This window comes from Neoarius graeffei, chromosome 12 (genome assembly GCF_027579695.1).
Source record: "Neoarius graeffei isolate fNeoGra1 chromosome 12, fNeoGra1.pri, whole genome shotgun sequence".
NCBI lineage: Eukaryota > Metazoa > Chordata > Actinopteri > Siluriformes > Ariidae > Neoarius > Neoarius graeffei.
Window position 1 is genome coordinate 58,187,469 of NC_083580.1, and position 23,434 is coordinate 58,210,902.

Consider the following 23,434-nt stretch of genomic DNA (forward strand, 5'->3'; position numbering starts at 1 on the left):
ATATTTCTGAAAGGACTTCAGATAAGTTAACGTTATTCATGTTACCGTAACTCCATTTTTACATGCTACGGTAACTAACAGTGTCCAAGTTAACTAGCTATTTGTTAATGTTAGCCGTGGACAAGGCTACGGCAACTTGGTGGGCAAATCCATAGAAAGTCATTTGACTAACCAGACTGCATAGCTATTGCAACGTTATCACTAGCTCTCAAAGCACAGACAACTTCGTTGCAAGCTTTCTCTTGGAATAAAACATTTGTATACCTCAATATGCTTCCGCAGGTTGCATGGCGAATTTTTGTAGGCCGTGATGTGGTTCGTTTTCGGCAAACAAAGCAAACATTTAAAACAAAACAAATCTTTAATCCTTTCATAAAACTGAAACATGGGTTCTAGGTAAAGCCATGGGTGCATGCATTCCCCAGAAGAACTGCCTCCTTCCATTCTGCCATCAACTGATCGTATTCAAATAACGCTGCTGAGAAATCATTGAGCTTGATTTTATACAGTCTGCGACGTGACGTGACCCTAGTGATTACTGATAGGCTGTCTCAGTGTCACCTGCGAAAAAAAACAACCACATTTTAGAAAAGAAAAAAACCCACTTTCAAAGCTGCTTCATAATAACGAGTAACGAGGACCCTGACAGAAATGTAGTGGAGTAAAAAGTATGATATTTGCCTTTCAAATGTAGTGAAGTTAAAGTCATAAGTTTAAAAAAATAATAATAATACTCAAGTAAAGTACAGATACTCAAAAAGTGTACTTAAGTACAGTACTCAAGTAAATGTACTTCATTACTTTCCACCTCTGAATTAAAGGCATCTAAAATTACCACAATGAAACAGCTTAAACCATCTAGTGCACTATAGGAAGAAGCACACAGCAATATGACGTACACATAACTGCAAGTTTTTTTATTCACATACTTAAAAAAAAACATCACAGTGCAAAAAAAAAGACTAAAATGGAAGTATTTCCAGTGTATGATTATTAAACTGCTAACTACTTTTTGATATGGTAACTGCCTTTGATTCATTCAATGTAGAACTCAGAGAGGTATATTTTGGAAAGCAGAAATATTGTCAAATGTTTAAATTCTTGACAACACACACATCGTGTCACGTTCAAACAGGTTCAAGATTGTGCTTGCTTTAGTTTAAGGGTGAAAATCAACTTTAATGCACTTTAAAGCACGATTCAGCTATCACTCCTATGGCTGTTAATCCTTGGAACATGTACGTCTGTGATTTTATTATTTGACTAAAACATTGATTTTTAACATAATACCTGACTGTATCTGGCAACACACTATACACTTGCTCTAAATCCCAGTGTTTTGGAGTTTAAATAAAAAGCAGGTTCATGTCAACATCCATCCTTCACTAGAATATTCCATCCATCCATCTATCCATCCATCCTTCACAACAACAACAACAACAACAACAACTTTAGTGCAATGTATATACAAAATGCCATCAAATACTGAATCTGAAATAATTCTACCAGCACAAAAAAAGATGTTAGCAAAATGTTAAAAAAAAAAAGCTGTACAAGAAAAAATGGTTTTCTTTCCTCTTTGTGATGAACTTGCACTTTAACACACACATTATATATATATATATATATATATATATATATATATATATATATATATATATATATATATATATATATGGCCAAAAGCTTTAACTGGAGATAAAGCTTTGTTGGAAGGTTTCATGGCATTTTATTCACATTACTATTGGGCCTCTGTTTCACCCTTGTGGTTCTCCCATGTGGCTTGGATTTACTGAACTATCCCTTGAGCAGAATTCCTATTTTCATTGCTTGGAGCATTTACATTCCTGCAGTATGACAAACACAGACAACTATTTAGATTAAGCATTGAAAAATAAATAAGCAGGAATTCCTATAAGGAACAACATAACCAAAGCCTCACCTCTGTCTTCTTTCTCTTTTTTCACTTCCCATTATATTTTGTCATCTGTTGCTGTTGCTGGCTCACTCTGTGCCTCCATGGCTGTCTCGTCATCAGGCTCTTGTTTTATGGATTCTTCTTTACTGCTGTCTAACTCAGGTTGCTCAGACTTCATCTCCTCGTCTAGTGTCTCCTTGTTCTCAGCTAACACAACACACTCCTTGCTCTCGTCTTCTCCTCCTGTTGAAGTTAAGGGCTGCTGTTCTGAATCCGCTGAGGCTTCACATTGCTCTTGATCTTGCTGTTGTTCAGACGTAGCAGACGCTGAGTCAGTACCATCAATCTCCTCTTTCTCCACCTTCTGCTTCTCAAACACATCATTCTCCTTTCCGTCTGGAGTTGTCGGACCAGAGACAGGTGAGGAGGTCTTTTCCTCTTCCTCCCCACTGGACTTCCTGAGTCGGCGAGATGGCGGACGGCGTTTGATAGAATGACGAGCACGACCCTGTGTGTGAGATCCAGAGCAACACGTATTTTAAATCTCAATATATAACATACACTCCCTATAAGTAATACTGTTTCTAATTAAAGACTGAACGGTGGCAATGAGGTTTTTTTTAACCTTGTTGACGCTTAGAAGGACAGTGCTTTCCGCAGGGGCCTCGAAGCTGGCTGGGGCCTCTGTTGGGCTCAGTTTGGATGCTGAGGTTGAGTTTCCTGGGTCACAGGGTGGGTGAGGTGGAAAAAATGGCAGCTGTGGTTTCCCAGCTCCTGGACTCAATGGGGAAGGCAAGAGGGCTGTTGGTGAAAGAGTTGCCTGTGACAAACATAACACATCGAAAAATCAAATTTACACAATTTTATCCCAGATGTAATCAAACCGATGAGATACATTCAATATCTGATGTTGTCTAACGATTCTAGGGTCTCTCGGGTCTCAGCATGTAGCTTTTGATGTATTCCTTGCATTGAAGTCCATAGAATAAAGTACATAGAATTCAGTGTTATGGGTGGAGCCACAGTATTGAACCGTACATCGTGTCAGGTTTGTCCCTGAGCTGGCAGATGCTGATCTGGACTCTTCCTGGATGCAGTTGAGCTTGAAGTTGAGTGACGCAGGTCAAATGTCGGTTCTTCATTCTTCTGGAAGAATCTCTTGGACATGGCCACACACACTGTCCTTGTACTTCTTGGTTGAGCACCAAGAGGAAGGCTTGAACCTGAAACTATCAGGAGGATGCCACTGAAGTGTGGCTTCGGCCCTAAAATTAATGATTTTGGTTTCAATTATCTGGCTAGGTAAGAGTGGACTCAGAAACAATTGGGCTTGCTGAGACAAACTGCTGAGCATGAAGCCTTAGAGCTGAGGACAGCATTTCTCAGATGGTTAATACCATAGCACTAGAAACTGTGGGTGGTAAAAGAGAGCAACTGGACTTGCTTGAAGATTCTTGAAGACGTTTCACCTCTCATCCGAAAGGCTTCTTCAGTTCTGTCTGACTAGTAGGGAGTATCAGGTATTTATCCTCTCATGGATGAAAAGCTCATCTAAGGTGTCGTTGAGTCATCCTGTTGGTGTGGGTCACTGGGGGCTGGATGTGAACGGCCTCGGGAGTCATTAGGGTGATCAATGGATTGCCCGTTAAGGTGATCAATGGAATGCTGATTCTCTCTGTCCTCTTGTGAGCACTAGAAACATAGCCAATGGCTGTCATTGCACTCCTGGAGTTTTGGCATTGGTTGCTGGAGTCCATGGTGGTTTGGGTTATTAGTTTTTGAGCTGATCTACCAAGAGCGGTTCTACAAAGAAGGATGGACATCATGCTCTGGCCCTGTTAACGCCAATCCCACCGGTTATGTCAATGATGAAATGACATTCCTTTCCTGCTAAACAGCACTTTAAAATAGCATGTAACAGCAAAATAAATAAACACACCATGTTAAAGAGAAAAAACAGGGGAAGAAAGCAAGCATTTACAGAAAAAACTGTAATGTGTGTCGTTCCTTATTAGGTATACCCTGCTATTGTGCATGCCAATATCAACAGAAAGTTGTGAAAGATTTATATAAAATAAAAAGAAAGAACTCTCTCCTTTAACCATCCTGTGTTCTTTTAAACAAATACAGAGCCTAGCAGAGATCCTGAGATTGTATATACTGGGGTAAAAGGAGACTCATTACTGTAAAACTTGTGTGATAGGCTTCAAATAATATCGCTATATGCATATCTTGCCACTAGAGGGAGACCAAATAGAGAGAGAGAGAGAGAGAGAGAGAGAGAGAGCGTGTGTGTACCTGTTTTTATTTACTACTAGGGACCAAATGTCCCCACAAGGACAGTAAAATCTGACAATTTCGACCTTGTGGGGACATTTGGATGGTCCCCATAAGGAAATTGCTGTTGTGTGTGTGTTTTAACAACAACAATAATAATAATAATAATAGAGACAAACAGTTTACTTTTCATTACTGAGCTTAAGGTTAAGGTTAGGTTGAGATGCAGGCACAGCATTAAAGAGGAACTGAAGTCATTTTTAAACTTGCTTTATTTCTTAATTAACATGTTATTCAATTACGTTTTCGGTTTTAGTAACCTTATATCATGACTCATATTGGCAACTAATTGCAATTAAATATTATACTTATCGGCCTATTCGGTTTTTAGCCATGCTGAATTTAGTTCATTTGGTCCATGGCAGGCGTTGCTTATCCGCGCGATCTTCATGAGACTTGTGCGAGACTTCAAAACGTGAAGTGTCAGCCAGGTGTCAGTGCCGCCATTTTGAAAACTGTTTTCCAAACGAAATATTCCACAAAAACGAGTTTAAATGATGATTACTGTCTACTTTTTTCAAACTTTCCTGATTGCTATCAAATCAAACAAAACTTCCGGCTTGATTTACATCAGCATTCGAAAGAGGGCGCGCGTGTCTTTTGACAACGTTGGCAGATGTTGGTCACTTTGATTTCCGCTGTATGTTTTACTTCCGTCCTACGATGTTTCGCACAGGTCTCAACGAATCTCGCTTATGGCCATTGCTTTGACATATGGGCTGATATATTACAGAGCATATTTCAAACACTCATAACTTGCTATAGCAGTGACAAAATAGCGATCAAAAATGCATTCCTATATTTAATAAAATGAGAAATTGAATTTTGATAATAAAAAATTTGCCTTCAGTTCCCCTTTAATTAACTGCAATAATAATTATGTCAATGGAAGGTCCTCACAGGGGTAGTGAAACAAACATACGGTACGTGTGTATGTTGTAGGGGAGGTGTTATGATTGGGGTATTTGGTGAAGATGTGAAGATGGTTTGCAGCAAAAACCCACCCACCTGTAGTTTCTCAATGAGGGCAGAGTTTCGATTCTTTCTCGGCGGGTGGGACTCCACTTCTGCTTTCTGCTGTTTACAAAATAACATACACAAATGAATAAACCCTGGAAACAAAGTATGATTGTATGCAAAATGTTCTTGTATGCAAGAAGTTGCTTCAAGCAACAGAGATGAAGAAATAAGAATGCACAACTTGCACAAGAATGTACAACCCAACATCTTAAAACTGTGACTACGTTTACATGCACATCCAAATCAAGCTGCTGTCGGTAATCGAGCTGAAGGTCCCAGCAGGGTGCCAGAGAAATCCAATCGTACATGCACACAATGAAATCGGGCTATTGTGTGAGGTGCATTGTGCACCCGAGCCACAGGTGGCGCTACACGCCCCATCGTGTTGGTACACCTCCGGTTGTCGTCATGAAGAAGAGCTATTCAAGAGTGTAAACAAAGTTATCAGTTCCGTGTTCTCCATTGCGCGTTTTTCTCCCGTCCATGAATTTTAATATATTCAACTCCTTAAACTGAATGAGCATGAACTCTGTCTCCTCATTGCTCCAGAAGTGCACGTTTCTGCTCGCCATTTTCTCTTCTCCGTTTGTTCCTCCTGACCTCTTCTGCTGCTCGCTACTACTGTTGTCATGCCGACCGAGGCTGTTGTGTTTCCCGCTTGTGGTCTCGTCACTCGTCACTTCCGGAAGGGGCAGTAAGTAGCTCGACTACTAGCTCGATAGGGTATACATGCACTAAGTAGCTCGGCAGAAATCGCATAATCTAGGTCGTGTAGCTCGATTCCGAGAAATCAAGTTCGGTTCAATTTCAGCCGAGCTAAGGTGTATACATGGCATTTTGAACTTCGATTTCAGTCGAGCAACGGCAGAAATTCGATTCTCTCTATGTGCATGTAAACGCACTGAATGTTCCATCTAGGATTAAAAAAGTGCTCCACATATAAAGTGCTCCAACTATTCTAAGACCAATAGGCTAATAAACAGACTAAACCACGCTGTTATTTAATAAGAGAGAAAAAAACCAGCAGTGATTGATTGAAGTTTTTTCTAAGGGGCCGTTTATGGAAGGAGTTTCCAGTCTCAGCTTCTTGCAACTGTCCATAAGGTCTTCAGGACAGAGGACTTTACACTTTCTGGTTTCTCAGGAACAAGCTGCATTTTTGTTGTCTTGTTAATTCTTTATTTTGTTTTATTCAAGAGAAAGAAAAAAATATGAAAGGCAGTGAAGGAATGACTCTTTATATAACAGGTACTAACTTGACTTGGGAGCATTCCACAACATGAAATGGATAACAAGTATGCCATGTTGGTCAAGTCAAGTCAACTTTGTCAAATATGCTATACATGCTCGACATACAGCCCAGATGAAATTTCAGTCCTCTCTGCCCATGGTGCAAACAGGCAATGCAATAAATAAAAATAGAATAATTGAAATAAACAATATAAACAGTATAAACACTCTAGATAAGAAATAGACATAGACTAAACACTCATATATACACACACGCATATACACACACACACACACACACACACACACATAAATTGGAGCAAAAGGACATAAAATAAACAGTCAAGGGCACTTGAGGTATAGCAGGTAAACATAAAATAAGCAGTATAAACAATAAACTAATAGCTGTTAAGGTGAGGTAGTGCGGAATAGTGCAAATGAGCGAAGTAAAGTGAAATGTGCAGTCCCTGAGTTCAGTGTGCGAATGAATGTTGAGAGTGTGTGTGTGTGTGTGTGTGTGTGTTGGGGGGGGAACTGTGAGGGTGACATGATGTCAGATGTTGAAGGGGGGGCAGGGGGTGTACGGGCAGAATCTGTGGCAGGGGGCAGAGAGGGGAGGAGGAGCAGAACAGGGAGGGAGTTGAGCCTCCTGACCGCCTGGTGAAAGAAACTGTCCTTGAGCCTGCTGGTTTCAGATGCGCAGCTTGTGAACAGGCAAGGCAGGCAACTGCTTGGGGCCCCCTGGCCCAGGGGGCCCCCAAGAGTCGGGGCCCGAGGGCTTATTTATTTTGTTTTTTATTGTTTTTATTGTTCTTTACCATTGTATTTTCACATTTGGAATTTAAAAAACTTTGGTTTCATATATTTTTCGTTGGTGTCAGGTTATTTATAACATATTGGTGATGAACACTGGTCAGAAGGGCCCCCTGGAAATTTTTGCTTGGGGCCACAGCAGACTCTAGAATCGCCTCTGGCTGGTTTTGGTCTTTGTTAAATAAAAATTGCAGTTTTGGAAAATGGCTGTGGCATAAGAGTGGTATAACAGCACACCCTTAAATGTTTTATTAATTACATATTGAACTCTCCAGTAGAACATTTCCCTTTCAGAAAAGTTTCCAAGTAGAACCTCTCAGTTTCTTTGATACAGAAAACAGCTCAGTGAAATATTTTCTCACAGTTTGTGAATTTGTAATCAAAACAAGTCCGAGCAAAATATGGTTTCCCTTCAGGCATCTCATCTTGTCTTACCTCGTCCTGACCCTGAGCCACATCATTACTGCCAGGAAGTGGCAGTGTGCGTGGAGGTCTCCTCCGTACAGGCTTGTTCTGAAACACAGTGAAACAAAAGCTGTATTTTTTATCACACTGGATCATCAGATTTTTAAGAGTTGAGCTTGGATCAGATGTGACAAGTTTGGTAAATAGAGCAAGACAGCAAAAGTACAATCGGGTATAACTTTTCCAAAGAATTCATTCGTTCATCACCCTTCAAAATATATATTTATTGAAGGAAGCGCCACAAAAAAAAGAAAACAAGAGAATGATAGTCACATGTCTGTGAATAAAATCAGTGGGAAATGGGAAAGAAAAGCAGGAGAGATGGATACAAAGGGCAGGAATGCAGAAAAAAGAACAGGTCGCTGATAATAAACGCAGTGAAAGTGAGAAACAGAGGCTTGAAAATGGTTTCATTCAAAGCTCTGATGCTGGGGAGAAAAAAAAAGCAAAGATCAGCAGCCTAAATCAGGGTTCTCAATGTTCTTCTGGCCAGGGACCCCTTTAACTTAGATAGATAGATAGATAGATAGATAGATAGATAGATAGATAGATAGATAGATAGATAGATAGATAGATAGATAGATAGATAGATAGATAGATAGATAGATAGATAGATAGATAGATAGATAGATAGATAGATAGATAGATAGATAGATAGATAGATAGTAAAATAAAGCAAAAGAGCTTTGCATCCCATTTTTATTATAACTATTAGGTAGGGCGAAGTTAATATTACTTACAGTCTAATTGTTTTCTCATTAATCAGTTTTGGATTCAACCCAATCAGTTCAAGTGATTACACAAATAACTTCAAAATATATGAAGTAAATAATACATATAATCACTCTGTTATTTGAAATTGCCGCTGGTGCAATTTCAGCACAGGGCTACAACCTATTACTGTTATGGAACAGTCCTTTTTATTAGCATGCAGTCAGGATTTGCCAGTGAGGGGTTTTGAGGTTACAGCCCAGCCCTGTCAAACCACCTCCTCGGAGTCTACATGCATGTACTGTACAACCTGTTATGACCACACCAGCATGTTGTTTTCAGTTCTAATCTCATTCAAACTTTAATAGCAGATGATCCATATAATCTAATAATAAAAAGTCTAAAAATCAACAGATAAATGTATTGTTAGTTCACAAAGAATGTCAAACTGTTTTCTGTAAAGAGACTCCTTTCAGCTGAGTTTCCAGTTCAGTACTTTGTAACAGTCAGAACTAAAGCTATAACTTTAAGTTGTAATTGTTGACCAAATACTGTGGTGTAAGAGGAATAAAACATTTCAGGATATGCTGTTCTAGGATAATAATCAACCTGGGGGTGGTCCCTGTAACTGGTAGTTAATTATTTTTTCCTATAACAGCAGGTTATTCTTAATTAGAGGAGTCATGAAAGCATTTTATTTCTGAATTGCCCCAGAAAAAAACATCTAATTACACTGTTTTATTATATAGATTACAAACACATCGTATAAAATGTCACTTTTCTATTTTAATAATTGCAACTGAAGATTCAAGATTACAGATTTTTTTTTGAGACTTATTTTGAGTGACTGAGCTTGACATGAATTCCAGAGTATTCAATCCCAGTAAATTATAAACAATAACTAATAAGAAAATAATAGTGTAACGGAAGGGTAGGTTGATGGAGGGACTGAGAGAGTCTGATTAAGCAGAGTGAAGTGTGAAAATGTAAGCACAAGGAAGTAAGAGACGTAGTCTGAATGAGGAAGGATGGAGAGACTGATCAGGTACAGTTTGGGAAGCCTCACCACTTCATCTGCTGTAGGAATGGGAGATGCGAACTTTCCAGCCAGTTCAGCCACAGAGAGTCTCGACCCATTCTGAAATACATCAGTGTTAGTGGAGTGTAAAGCATGCATGAAACAACAGCTGCTGAAATGGAAGTGTGTGTGTGTGTGTGTGTGTGTGTGTGTGTGTGTGTGTGTGTGTGTGTGTGTGTGTGTGTGTGTGTGTGTGTGTGTGTGGATGTGTGTGGTCATCTGGAATGAAGACAGAAATAATTTCAGAATTCTTTCGTCTTGAGGAAATTAAAGCATTAAAACCTGTAAATGGCAGAAAGACTCGTATCATCAAATAACCAGGCAGACCAAGTGTTCAATTTAGAGCCACTCAGAGGGCAAAGGCCATCCTGACAGACCCTCAACACCCACTTCATGCAGCATTTCAACCCTTGCCATCAGGGAGGACGTACATTCTCCCGAGGAGTTTTGTTCTGGTGGGTTTTTAAACAAGCTGTAGGCTTAGTTGCAATTGCACTCTCATTTTTAACAAAGGACTGGTGGACTCTTAGTGCTCTTACAGCCCATTGGCATTTTATTATGATGACATCTACTGTATATTTATGATATATCTCATCTCATTATCTCTAGCCGCTTTATCCTGTTCTACAGGGTCGCAGGCAAGCTGGAGCCTATCCCAGCTGACTACGGGCGAAAGGCGGGGTACACCCTGGACAAGTCGCCAGGTCATCACAGGGCTGACACAGAGACACAGACAACCATTCACACTCACATTCACACCTATGGTCAATTTAGAGTCACCAGTTAACCTAACCTGCATGTCTTTGGACTGTGGGGGAAACCGGAGCACCCGGAGGAAACCCACGCGGACACGGGGAGAACATGCAAACTCCGCACAGAAAGGCCCTCGCCGGCCACGGGGCTCAAACCCGGACCTTCTTGCTGTGAGGCGACAGCGCTAACCACTACACCACCGTGCCACCCTCTATATATATATATATATATATATATATATATAAAAATTTATAGTTTGATGTCCTTGCTCAAATTATATATATATATATATATATATATATATATATATATATATATATATATATATAATTTGAGCAGGGACATCAAACTATAAATTTTTTTATATATATAGGGTGGCACGGTGGTGTAGTGGTTAGCGCTGTCGCCTCACAGCAAGAAGGTCCGGGTTTGAGCCCCGTGGCCGGCGAGGGCCTTTCTGTGTGGAGTTTGCATGTTCTCCCCGTGTCTGCGTGGGTTTCCTCCGGGTGCTCCGGTTTCCCCCACAGTCCAAAGACATGCAGGTTAGGTTAACTGGTGACTCTAAATTGACCGTAGGTGTGAATGTGAGTGTGAATGGTTGTCTGTGTCTCTGTGTCAGCCCTGTGATGACCTGGCGACTTGTCCAGGGTGTACCCCGCCTTTCGCCCGTAGTCAGCTGGGATAGGCTCCAGCTAACAACTTTAAGTTAGCTTGTGTGTAAAAACATGCAAACTTGAAAGCACCCCCCAAAAAAAATTCAAGCTGATTTACTAACAGTGTCTATGCAGGACTGCGTCTTTTGAAATCAGCAACATTGCACGTTTGTCCAGTTTGGAATGTTTGTCTTAATGAATATGTTTATTTGGGGTGTTTTTATCTACAAATAAAAAATACAGGATGGAGTCAATGCAAATATTATTAATTTAACACTCACAGTGTGATTTACTAAACCTGAAAGTGTGCAAATGAATACATCCAAAGAGCATGTATTATATTTGCAGAAGTTTCGCCCAAATAAACACAAACTGATGTCATTCACTAAGTTTCAATAATGAGATGATTTATAAAGATTGTATCTCAAAATGATGAGTCTCGAGAAATAATGACAATAATATCGCAAAATGTGTTTCAAAGGTTTTCATTCAAAACACATACTTTTATTTTGAGTTCATATTGTTTTCCACCCCTGCTTGTGATGTGATTTCTCACATTTTGCTAAAGGTGGGCAAACTTTTGCACCCAGTACTATAAAGCTACATACAGGTAAGGGATCAAGTATGGGAGGGAAAATACATATTGTGCTTACTAAGAATATAAAATACAAAACAAGACAAATGTGTTTTGCATTAATTTTCTAGAATGCTACTGAAATTCATCAACATTTGATTATGTGTTGTGTAATTAAAATATTTACTTTGTGTAAGGATCAATTGAGTACACTTATCTGAGAAAACATGAAGGCTCGTAATGTAAATATTTTTAAATAGCTTGGGACTACTGTTCAATTTGTGTAGAAAGGTGTTGTACTATTCAACATGCTACAATTCATTCTCCAATTTTCTATTCCCCCCCCCATTTTTTTCATACATGAACACGCCAAATGAATTCAGGGTGTTTTCACATATGTTCCTTTTTAAAAGAACCAAACTCAGTCCTCTTAAAGTGGGCCAAAAAGTGGACCAACGGAAAAAGGACTTTTCTTTTTGTGTTCACATTGCGAGTTCATTTGAAAGAGGACTTAGTTCTCTTTCTGGTTCACTTCAGCTCTAATAGGGCCACAGTCCTCTTTCTGTTCACACTATAGTTTCTCTGGAGGTCTCAGATCTTTATTGGTTTGTATTATTGGTAGCTTTTATTTGGAACAAGCAATCCTGGAGCATTTTGTGTTCACAATGCATGCACTGTAAATGAAAAAGGGCTTAGACATGTCTTATTTAAATACCCCTAAATGTAATACTTAGAAGACATGTCTTGGGTATTTAACAGAAGTGGACAAAGTACCCAACTTCTTTACTTAAGTCAAAGTACAGATCCCACTGGTCAAATGTTACTCTGATACAAGTGAAAATTGTACAATCAAATTTTTACTTAAGTTAAAGTACTGAAGTACTTGCTTTTAGAAATACTTAAGTACAACCCCGATTCCAAAAAAGTTGGGACAAAGTGCAAATTGTAAATAAAAACGGAATGCAATAATTTACAAATCTCAAAAACTGATATTGTATTCACGATAGAACATAGACAACATACCAAATGTCGAAAGTGAGACATTTTGAAATTTCATGCCAAATATTGGCTCATTTGAAATTTCACGACAGCAACACATCTCAAAAAAGTTGGGACGGGGCAATAAGAGGCTGGAAAAGTTAAAGGTACAAAAAAGGAACAGCTGGAGGACCAAATTGCAACTCATTAGGTCAATTGGCAATAGGTCATTAACATGACTGGGTATAAAAAGAGCATCTTGGAGTGGCAGCGGCTCTCAGAAGTAAAGATGGGAAGAGGATCACCAATCCCCCTAATTCTGTGCCAACAAATAGTGGAGCAATATCAGAAAGGAGTTCGACAGTGTAAAATTACAAAGAGTTTGAACATATCATCATCTACAGTGCATAATATCATCAAAAGATTCAGAGAATCTGGAAGAATCTCTGTGTGTAAGGGTCAAGGCCAGAAAACCATACTGGGTGCCCGTGATCTTCGGGCCCTTAGACGGCACTGCATCACATACAGGCATGCTTCTGTATTGGAAATCACAAAATGGGCTCAGGAATATTTCCAGAGAACATTATCTGTGAACAAAATTCACCATGCCATCCGCTGTTGCCAGCTAAAACTCTATAGTTCAAAGAAGAAGCCGTATCTAAACATGATCCAGAAGCGCAGACGTCTTCTCCCCAGACGTTTACAGACTGTTGTAAAGAGAAAAGGGGATGTCTCACAGTGGTAAACATGGCCTTGTCCCAACTTTTTTGAGATGTCATGAAATTTAAAATCACCTAATTTTTCTCTTTGAATGATACATTTTCTCAGTTTAAACATTTGATATGTCATCTATGTTCTATTCTGAATAAAATATGGAATTTTGAAACTTCCACATCATTGCATTCCGTTTTTATTTACAATTTGTACTTTGTCCCAACTTTTTTGGAATCGGGGTTGTATTAAAAGTACATTTTCTGTCAATGCATCACTGTATTATTGCCACAGCGCTTACAAAACTTAACCCTGTTACCAAAGAAAGAAATGTGAATTCAAAAAATGAACACATGCTGTGCCATCATGGTGGTTTAACGTTAAGCTAGCTAGTCAGTGAAACTCCACCTGACATGCTAGCAAACTCTTTTCAAACTCGAAATCATATTGGGTAGCTAATGCTACTAGAAAAGAAAGATTTCTACATTCCGTTTATTTGGCAAGATTATGCTAAAACATATTTCTGAAAGGACTTCAGATAAGTTAACATTATTCATGTTAACATGGGTGGCATGGTGGTGTAGTAGTTAGCACGGTCGCCTCACAGCAAGAACGTTCTGGGATCGAACCCAGCAGCCGGTGAGGGCCTTTCTGTGTGGAGTTTGCATGTTCTCCCCGTGTCAGCGTGGGTTTCCTCCGGGTGTTCTGGTTTCCCCCACAGTCCAAAGGCATGCAGATAGGTTAACGTGGGGTGGCCTTGGGCTGAAGTGCCCTTGAGCAAGGTACTTAATGCCTGACTGCTCCCCGGGCGCGCTAGTGTGGCTGCCCACTGCTCTGGGTGTGTGCGTGTGTTCACTGCTTCAGATGGGTTAAATGCAGAGGATGAATTTCACTGTGCTTGAAGTGTGCATGTGACAAATAAAGGTTTCTTCTACTTCTTCTAGTGTAACTCTGTTTTTACATGCAAACTAACAGTGTCCAAGTTAACTAGCTATGTGTTAACGTTAGCTGTAGACAAAGCTATGGCAACTTGGTGGGAAAATCCATAGAAAGTCATTTGACTAACCAGACTGCATAGCTATTGCAATGTTATCGCTAGCTCTAAAAGCACAGACAACTTCGTTGCAAGCTTTTTCTTGGAATAAAACGTTTATATACCTCAATATTCTTCCGCAGGTTGGAGGGTGAGTTTTTGTAGGCTGTGATGTGGTTCATTTTCGGCAGACAAAGCAAAACATTTAAAACAAAACGAATCTTTATTCCTTTCAGAAAACTGAAACATGGGTTCGAGGTATGGCCATGGGTGCATGCATTCCCCAGAAGAACCGCCTCCTTCCATTCTGCCATCAACTGATCGTGTTCAAATAATGCTGCTGAGAAGTCACTGAACTTGATTTTATACAGTCTAAGAATATGACATGACCCTAGTGATTACTGATAGGCTGTCTCAGTGCCACCTGCGAAAAAAATCAATCACGTTTTAGAAAAGAAAAGAAAAAACATCCACTTTCAAAGCTGCTTCATAATAACGAGTAACAATGACCTTGATAGAAATGTAGTGGAGTAAAAAGTACGATATTTGCCTTTCAAATGTAGTGAAGTTAAAGTCATAAGTTTTAAAAAAAAAACTCAAGTGAAGTACAGATACTCAAAAAGTGTACTTAAGTACAGTACTCAAGTAAATGTACTTTGTTACTGTCCACATCTGGTATTTAAAAATACTTGGAAAACATGTCTAGGGTATTAGCAATGCCTGGAAGACATGTCTTGTGTCTACTGATAGACGCCGGTGTCTTTATAATAGACACACATGTTTTCTTGCATCCTCCATATACACCCATGTCTTCCTAGAAGACACTGAAGTATTATTTAAATACCCCAGTATTTCATGTAAATACCCTAGACATCTTATTTTTTATTTTTATTTTTTACAGTGTGCAGGTTAAGTGAACTGCATTGTGAAGTGAACCCAACTGAGAGCACGCCCCAAAGTGGTCTCAGTTTGATTCATTTCAGAGGGATCTGAGTTTGTTTGGAGGGCTTAAAGAGACCATGTGTGAAAACCATAAGGCTCAGTTTGGTACTTTTAAAAAGTCTATATGTGAAAACACGCATATTCACTCAAAGAACTGAGATGCAAAGATGCTCTAAAGACAACAGGACAGTCACGTGATGGTTAAACACCATTCAGAAGCTGTCAAAGAATCTTTATCTGTACTTTTAAAGAAGTAACGTGCCACTGCATAATGCCAAAGGCAAGAAATCAAGACATCTGTTATACTGCCACATGCCTTTCACATACCAGACGAAACAACATTTCATTTTCCACAACAGGAAACCAAGATAAATAAGCTATGATGCTCTGCTCAAGCAGTCAAAAAAATAAAATAAAATTTCAGAAAAAGCTCTGTGAGATCCTAAAATGATGTAGTATTTAATATACATATACTTTATCAGATTTTTTTTTAAGACAGAGGACAAGTACAAATTTGGTGGTGCTCAACAATACTGAAATGAATAAGATGTTTAGTATTAAACAGTCAGAGGTATTACAGAACATGATGTTGGTTGCTGTCATGTGCTGCACTCTTCTGAAACACAGTAAGAGCTTTTCCATGACCACACGATACATCTTCTGACATGGTTGTTTAAGAAATAAGAAGCTACTCACTGCATCAAGTAGGGTTAAAAGAACTGTTGCCAGCTAAAACACATTAATCGCTGCAATAATTATCCAATGATAATATTGAAATATTTGCATATTTAAATCCATATGGTGATTTTTTTTTAATTTTTTTTTTGGCCAGGCAGTGTACTTCCATTTGTGCTACTATTATATTATTCAATGATTTAACCTTTTAAGACTGAGCAGTCTGTCATCATAGTAGCCCTGTCGATGAAATCTCTACAAGAAGAAGAAGAAGAACTTTATTCATCACACGCTTGTGAAATTCCTCTCTGCATTTAACCCATCTGAAGCAGTGAACACACACATACGTGAGCAATGAGCACACACACATACCCAGAGCAGTGGGCAGCCATGCTAACAGCGCCCGGAGAGCAGTTGGGAGTTGGGTGTCTCGCTCAAGGGCACCTCAGCCCAAGGCCATCCCATATTAACCTAACCTAACGTAACCTAACCACATGTCTTGTTTGGAGGGCTTAAAGAGACCATGTGTGAAAACCATAAGACTCAGTTTGGTACTTTTAAAAAGTTTATATGTGAAAACACGCTTATTCAGCCCTGTGATGACCTGGCGACTTGTCCAGGGTGTACCCCGCCTTTCGCCTGTAGTCAGCTGGGATAGGCTCCAGCTTGCCTGCGACCCTGTAGAACAGGATAAAGCGGCTAGAGATAATGAGAATGAGAACACGCTTATTCACTCAAAGAACTGAGATGCAAAAATGATCTAAAGACAACCATATTTTCCAGACAATAAGTCACTTTCTGCCTGCTGAGAAGAAGAAGGGGAAAAAAACACATGCTCTTCTTTTTTTTTGAAACAAACCAACCATTTTTATTTTGCATAATGCCTCTGAGACCTCTCGCTAGGTGTATGCTAGTTTAGCTTTTGATCCATTCTCATTCACTGCTGTATTGTTTTCTGAGTTGAAGCTTTCACTACGATCCTTATCAGGCCTAAAATCCTAACAAAGAAATAATTATATACCAAAATAAAACACTAAAACCTTCAATTCACTTAATCAGTAGCTGTTGTTTGTTTAACAACTTCACCTAGCATCCTCACAGGGGAATTTTGTTATGGTAGCACCATGCTAAACATCGTGCAACTCCTCACACAGATTTGATACATACTGTAGTTGTAGGGGTTTTTTTTGTGGATGATAGTGGATGACCTATGTTCCTCGAAGAGGCGAAGGGATTAAGGCAAGTCAAAGTAGTTGTAGTTGTACAGTGACTCTTTAATATAGTTACAGTGAAATTGTGGACTACATAGGGTGACCAGATTTCCCGAGTCTAAAACTGGGACACTTTGTGCGTGACCGTGATACTCGTGCACGCACACGCGTTTTGATGTAAACATGCGCCGGCTCAAACCATGGCTCAGACAGGTGCTTTTATCACTTTGTAGAAGCTCACTTTTATCAACATTTCAGAGAATAATCAAGTATTTTCTTGTTATCTACATGTACTTCTATCACAATTCAGTTAAAGTAAGAAAATCAGACAACAGATGTGATGATAGGGGATAGGCCAATAGCCTAAATTTCAACTGATTTATTTCACCTTTGTGAAAATGCCAAGAAAATGCATTGCTTGCATATTAACATCAACATTTTATGCGATGAACTTTTTTTTAAACAATAGGCTATGCATTGTAACAGGAACGAGCGCATGAGCCTAATCGTTGTCACCTCCGAACCTTTACCCAAAATGCCTCTGTTTAATCTTAACCAGTGTCGGCTATTAACTGTTTTGAAAACATGAACCCTGAGTTGACAACAGCATCAAACAAGTCAAGACAATCTGTGATACAGATTAAAGACAGATGAAACAGATGAAAGACAACAAAAAATGTTTCAGAAAAACAGCCACCCAACCCACCCTCCCACCCTAAAGAAGATGCCATTTTATTGCATATATTTACATGATGAGTGAATTTGCTCCAGTAGCGCTTTACTGCTTGAGAGCCTGCTGTGAAACTGTGAGCAAGTATCGTTGAAATTGGCCCGGGTAATGAGCAAGGCTTTGAGAGTAGGTATGGTCATGCGATTCCTCTCGTCAGTCCAGGTGTTGCTCATGAGTGAAAATATTCGCTCAACTGGAGCATTGGTGCCAGGTAGGCACATGGCAAACTGGCAAAGCTGGCTGGCATTGCTGTAAGGAATCTCCCTACTCTTGAAGTGCATGAACATCTCCGCCCAGCGCTCATCCATTCGGCATTGTCGCGTAGTAGTTGACAGCCGCTAGCGAAAAAAAACGTTATAACGCGGCTTCTATATTGTAACATTGTACAAATAGATACATTGTAAGGTTGACTGCGCACACACGCACATTGATGCTGAATTGCTAGAAGCTTTATTGACATCTCGTTGGCTATATATGATCGCTGTAACTGGGACAGTTTGTTAGTGATTGGTGTAAACCGGGACATTTCAGCGTCCCAACGGACCTTTGTCGGGACTGGGGACATGCAACTCAAAATCGGGACTGTCCCGGTCAAACCGGGACGTCTGGTCACGTTAGGACTACAGCTTACTCAGCACTGATAGCATATCTCATAGCGACATATCAGTTAGCATACCTCATGTAGCTGTGTACAGATTTCCATTTAGCTATACAACCTGGTGATATGGGGGGGGTTAGGTTACAAATATCATAACTATTGTTATGTAATTATATTATTACTGCTGTGTGTGATTTTATTCATGTATTACCAGAAAACAAAATCACTGCTGGAGTAACACACCTGGTGTTAGCACATTAAGAAATGGGAAAGCTGTGAGAAAAGTGATATACAAGAATATAACAATTAGGATTGCACAAAAGGTCAACTCCAATAATAAGCAGTGAATGATATTTTTATAACAATGGTTACAAAATTCAAAATGTCACAGACATTTTGCATGTACTATGAATGTGCTAGGACTCATTGCTACTGTTATTTTGTAATCTATACAATCATGAGGAGGTGTCAGGATTTGATGCTCACTCTTCAGCTCGTATAACCACCATTCCAACAGTAGAAACTGACCTGGGAACTTAAATTCTGCATAAGACTTGGATGCAGACTTTGTATTCAAGTGTAACATTAACCAGTATTTTATCATTAGCTGACACATATCAATCTTGCATCCTGCACTTGCTTTGTCAACTGCTTGTAAGGTTATTCTTAGAGTGTTTGGCATCACAGTTTATTAAAGAAATACTATTACTGGGCTGCTCATATGAGCGGTTTGCAATTTCATGTGGACAGAGATATTTTCGAACCTGATATATTTGTTGAACGTGTTTGCGCAGACAGGACTTTTCAAAAATATTTGGTGCAGTTCAAATGTCTGAGACCATTTGTGAAAATGCTTCTATTTTGCACTGTTTTCTAGTTTAATACATTGCAAATTAGATTTCTCGCAACAACTTGAGTGAAGAGATGAATCTTAGAAATATTTCCATAAGTTTCAAAGTTTCTTAGTTTTTGGCATGTCACCAATTGCTTTAATAACAGTGTGCACTCCACTGGCATGGACTCCACTCCTCCAGTTTGTCCAGAACCTGATGACCTATGTGAAATTAAATCCATCAGCGCATCATCTGAACACATGATTTAATGGAAGGAATAAGCCTTAAGGAAAATCTGACCTTTTGTACAAAGGAGTTAACATAGTGCCATAATGTAGAATCTTTAAATTCTGAATATTCAAGATATTTAATCTATCCTTTCTTTGTTTTAATGTTATCAAATTTCTAATATTCCAAAAAGGTTTGTTTCGAGTTTTTTTTTTTTTTTAAAGCCCAGATTTTCAATGTAGTCTCAGACTTTTGGACCTCGCCGTACATGTGGACTGAGAGTCATTTCTTGCCTTCACAATGTTGAATGGTGCAATCTGGTTGGCTCACTGCACTTCCTTGCACAAATTTGCAGTGAAAAAATAAACATAGCACAATGCAATTATTTTCTTTGAAGCAGTCAGTAGTAAGTAATAATTTTGTACAGTGTCTTGCAAAAGTATTCAGCCCCCTTGGTGTTTGTCCTGCTTTGTTGCATTACAAGCTGGAATTAAAATGGATTTTTGGAGGGGTAGCACCATTTGATTTACACAATATGCCTACCACTTTAAAGGTGCAAATTGTTTTATTGTGACACAAACAATAAGATGAAAAAACAGAAATCTGGAGTGTGCATAGGTATTCACCCCCTTTCATTTGAAACCCCTAAATAAGAGCTGCTCCAACCAATTCACTTCAGAAGTCACATAATTAGTTGATTAAGATCCACCTGTGTGCAATCAAAGTGTCACATGATCTGTAACATGATGTCTGTATAAATCAACCTGTTCTGGAAGGACCCTGACTCTGCAACACTACTAAGCAAGCAACATGAGAACCAAGGAGCACTCCAAACAGGTCAGAGACAAAGTTGTGGAGAAGTATGGATCAGGGTTGGGTTATAAAAAAATATCCCAAACTTTGAATATCCCAGGGAGCACCATTAAATCCATTACAGCAAAATGGAAAGAATATGGCACCACCACAAACCTGACAAAAGAAGGCCACCCACCAAAACTCACAGACGAGGCAAGGAGGGCATTAATCAGAGATGCAACAAAGACAGCAAAGATAACACTGAAAGAGCTGCAAAGATCCACAGTGGAGATGGGAGTATCTGTCCATAGGACCACTTTAAGCCATACACTCCACAGAGTGGGGCTTTATGGAAGAGTGGCCAGAAAAAAGCTACTGATTAAGAAAACACGTTTGGAGTTTGCCCAACAGCATGTAGCAGACTCCCCAAACACATGGAAGAAGATTCTCTGGTCAGATGAGACTAAAATTGATCTTTTTGGCCATCATGGGAAATGCCATGTGTTGTGCAAACCCAACACCCTGAGAACACGATTCCTCCAGTGAAGCATGGTGGTGGCAGCATCATGTGGTGGGGATGTTTTTCATCTGCAGGGACAGGAAAGCTGGTCAGGACTGAAGGAAAGATGGATGGCATTAAATACAGGGCAGTTCTGGAGGAAAACCTGTTTGAGTCAGCCACAGGTTTGAGACTGGGACCAAGGTTCACATTCCAGCAGGATAATGGCCTTAAACATACTGCTAAAGCTACACTGGAGTGGTTTAAAGGGAAACATTTAAATGTCTTGGAATGTCCTAATCAAAACCCAGACCTCAATCCAATTGAGAATCTGTGGCATAACTTGAAGATTGCTGTACACCAATGCAACCTATCTAACTTGAAGGAGTTGGAGCAGTTTTGCCTTGAGGAATGGGCAAAAATCCCAGTGGCTAGATGTGCTAAGCTAATAGAGACATACCCCAAGAGACTTGCAGCTGTAATTGTGGCTCTACAAAGTATTGACTTTTGGAGGGGGGATGAATACCTATGCACACTCCAGATTCCTGTTTTTTCATCTTAATTATTGTTTGTGTCACAATAAAACAACAGTTTTCACCTTTAAAGTTGTAGGCATGTTGTGTAAATCAAATAACCCCCAAAAAATCCATTTTAATTTCAGCTTGTAATGCAACAAAATGGGACAAACACCAAGGGGGATGAATACTTTGCAAGACACTGTATTTTCTGAGTGTTTTGCTTGGTTATCTTTTAGTGCAGACTGTCCTGAGCAGCTTGGTTGGCTAGCAGAGCTCTGTAGGGCAGGGTGCAGACCCTCTCCCCTGAGAACAATGGGCAAGTTTACAATGTGTGTATTGTGACAACCCTCTGCATCTCTGTCAGTCTAGGCTACCATGGAGTCTTGGCTGGCAGGAAGGACAGAGTGGTTGATTGGAATTAGCCGCACCTGGCAGCCGGCTTTCAAAGCCGGGAACAACTTGCCCCTAGACAGATTCGACCCCGCCCCCACACTTGAGCCTATAGGCCAATTTATGCTGACAACCCAGTCCTCGCAGATGGCGTCGCAGATGGCGTCTGCGAAGCCCCCCCTTCGTAGACGCTCTGCGCGCACCTCCCAACCTCCCAAAAATTGTGACCACCGCAGACAGCCTCGCAGACAGCGTCGCAGACAAGAGGGCTCTGATTGGTCCACTCTACATCCGCTGTACACGCACTTCCACTTCCCTACTTTCCCGGTTTGGTTTGTTTTCACGACCGCCATTTTTAAAAACACGAGCGAAGATGGAGCAGCACGAAGAGCGGTTGATCGAGGAAGTGAGGAAGTACGTACATCTATACGACTCCAGTTCTAGTCATTATAAGTAACCGGAGGATAAACACTCCACTAACCACACCCACCAACTACTCCTAGCGATTTCGCGACTTCGCGCCCCCTTGCATTGTGGCGGTGAATAACATCGCGCACGCCTATTACTCCCCGCTCAACAATAAATTACAACTGTCTGCGAAAAGCTATCTGCGAAAGCCTTGTCGCAAGAGCATGCAGAGGCCTTAACACTCACACTCTCTCTCCTCCTTGACATGCATGCACTCAGTGTATCTTTCATACACTCCCTTGCTACACCACAATCATTTTTCCATTCTCATTCTGATCCCTGCCAGCATTTCACTCACTCATTACATTCACAACCAGAAGCCCATATCCCCTAGACATATCTTCTGTTTTTTCTGATACAAATAAATTAATTTTATTAACTTCATTATTGGGGGCAGCACGGTGGTGTAGTGGTTGGCGCTGTCGCCTCACAGCAAGAAGGTCCGGGTTCGAGCGCCGTGGCCAACGAGGGCCTTTCTGTGCGGAGTTTGCATGTTCTCTCCGTGTCCGCGTGGGTTTCCTCCGGGTGCTCCGGTTTCCCCCACAGTCCAAAGACATGCAGGTTAGGTTAACTGGTAACTCTAAATTGATGGTAGGTGTGAATGTGAGTGTGAATGGTTGTCTGTGTCTATGTGTCAGCCCTGTGATGACCTGGCGACTTGTCCAGTGTGTACCCCGCCTTTCGCCCGTAGTCGGCTGGGATAGGCTCCAGCTTGCCTGCGACCCTGTAGAACAGGATAAAGCGGCTAGAGATAATGAGATGAGATGAGACTTCGTTTTGGTGTTTGACTCCGTTCATGTTTGCGGCCCATGCGAGCCTGGGTTGTAACAGGATGTTGGTGTTGATTCTGCAGTTTATCTCTCAGTCTGCTCTAATATTACCTAACCTAATTCAAAGGACCCGTGATGTCAGTTTTTAGCACATTTCAGCTAGGGTTATAAAAAGTTCACAGACACAACTGCGCTCTTGTGCCTCAGGACTTCCTACAGAACGGAAGAGGAACCAAACAAAACCTTCATCTTGACAAAAGGGACAGAATCATCATGACAAACTAGACAACTAAAACACCAAGTACACCAGCCCTCGCGTTTAATTACACATGGAATCAAAGACATTCAAACTGATGGCTGTACTGAAGGAATAGAGACAAATTTAATCAAACTAATCATGAACCTGTCAAGAAGATGAGTGAGGTATGTAAGACCCTTTGCTATTGGCAGTAATTGAGCCGATGTTGATTCAGAGGATCATCAAATCTTTTTAAGAATGAAAC

General features: G+C 40.2%; 1 protein-coding gene across 3 annotated transcripts in view; it reads right to left on the reverse strand.

Annotated features, from left to right (window-relative positions):
* Positions 1 to 342: 342 nt before the first annotated feature.
* The window catches only part of dub (duboraya), a 64,192-nt gene continuing 41,100 nt past the window's right edge, over positions 343 to 23,434 (reverse strand). Inside the window, exons 2-7 of one of the 3 annotated variants that reach the window (XM_060936125.1) lie at positions 9,561 to 9,632; positions 7,754 to 7,831; positions 5,264 to 5,332; positions 2,544 to 2,738; positions 1,943 to 2,426; positions 343 to 561 (exon numbers count right to left, since the gene is read on the reverse strand). In XM_060936125.1, the coding sequence (XP_060792108.1) occupies positions 1,974 to 2,426; positions 2,544 to 2,738; positions 5,264 to 5,332; positions 7,754 to 7,831; positions 9,561 to 9,632 (867 nt within the window). In that variant the 3' untranslated portion in view covers positions 343 to 561; positions 1,943 to 1,973. Of the gene's footprint in view, positions 562 to 891; positions 1,848 to 1,942; positions 2,427 to 2,543; positions 2,739 to 5,263; positions 5,333 to 7,753; positions 7,832 to 9,560; positions 9,633 to 23,434 lie in introns of those variants that run through there. The other 2 variants (XM_060936124.1, XM_060936126.1) reach the window with 2 other exon arrangements.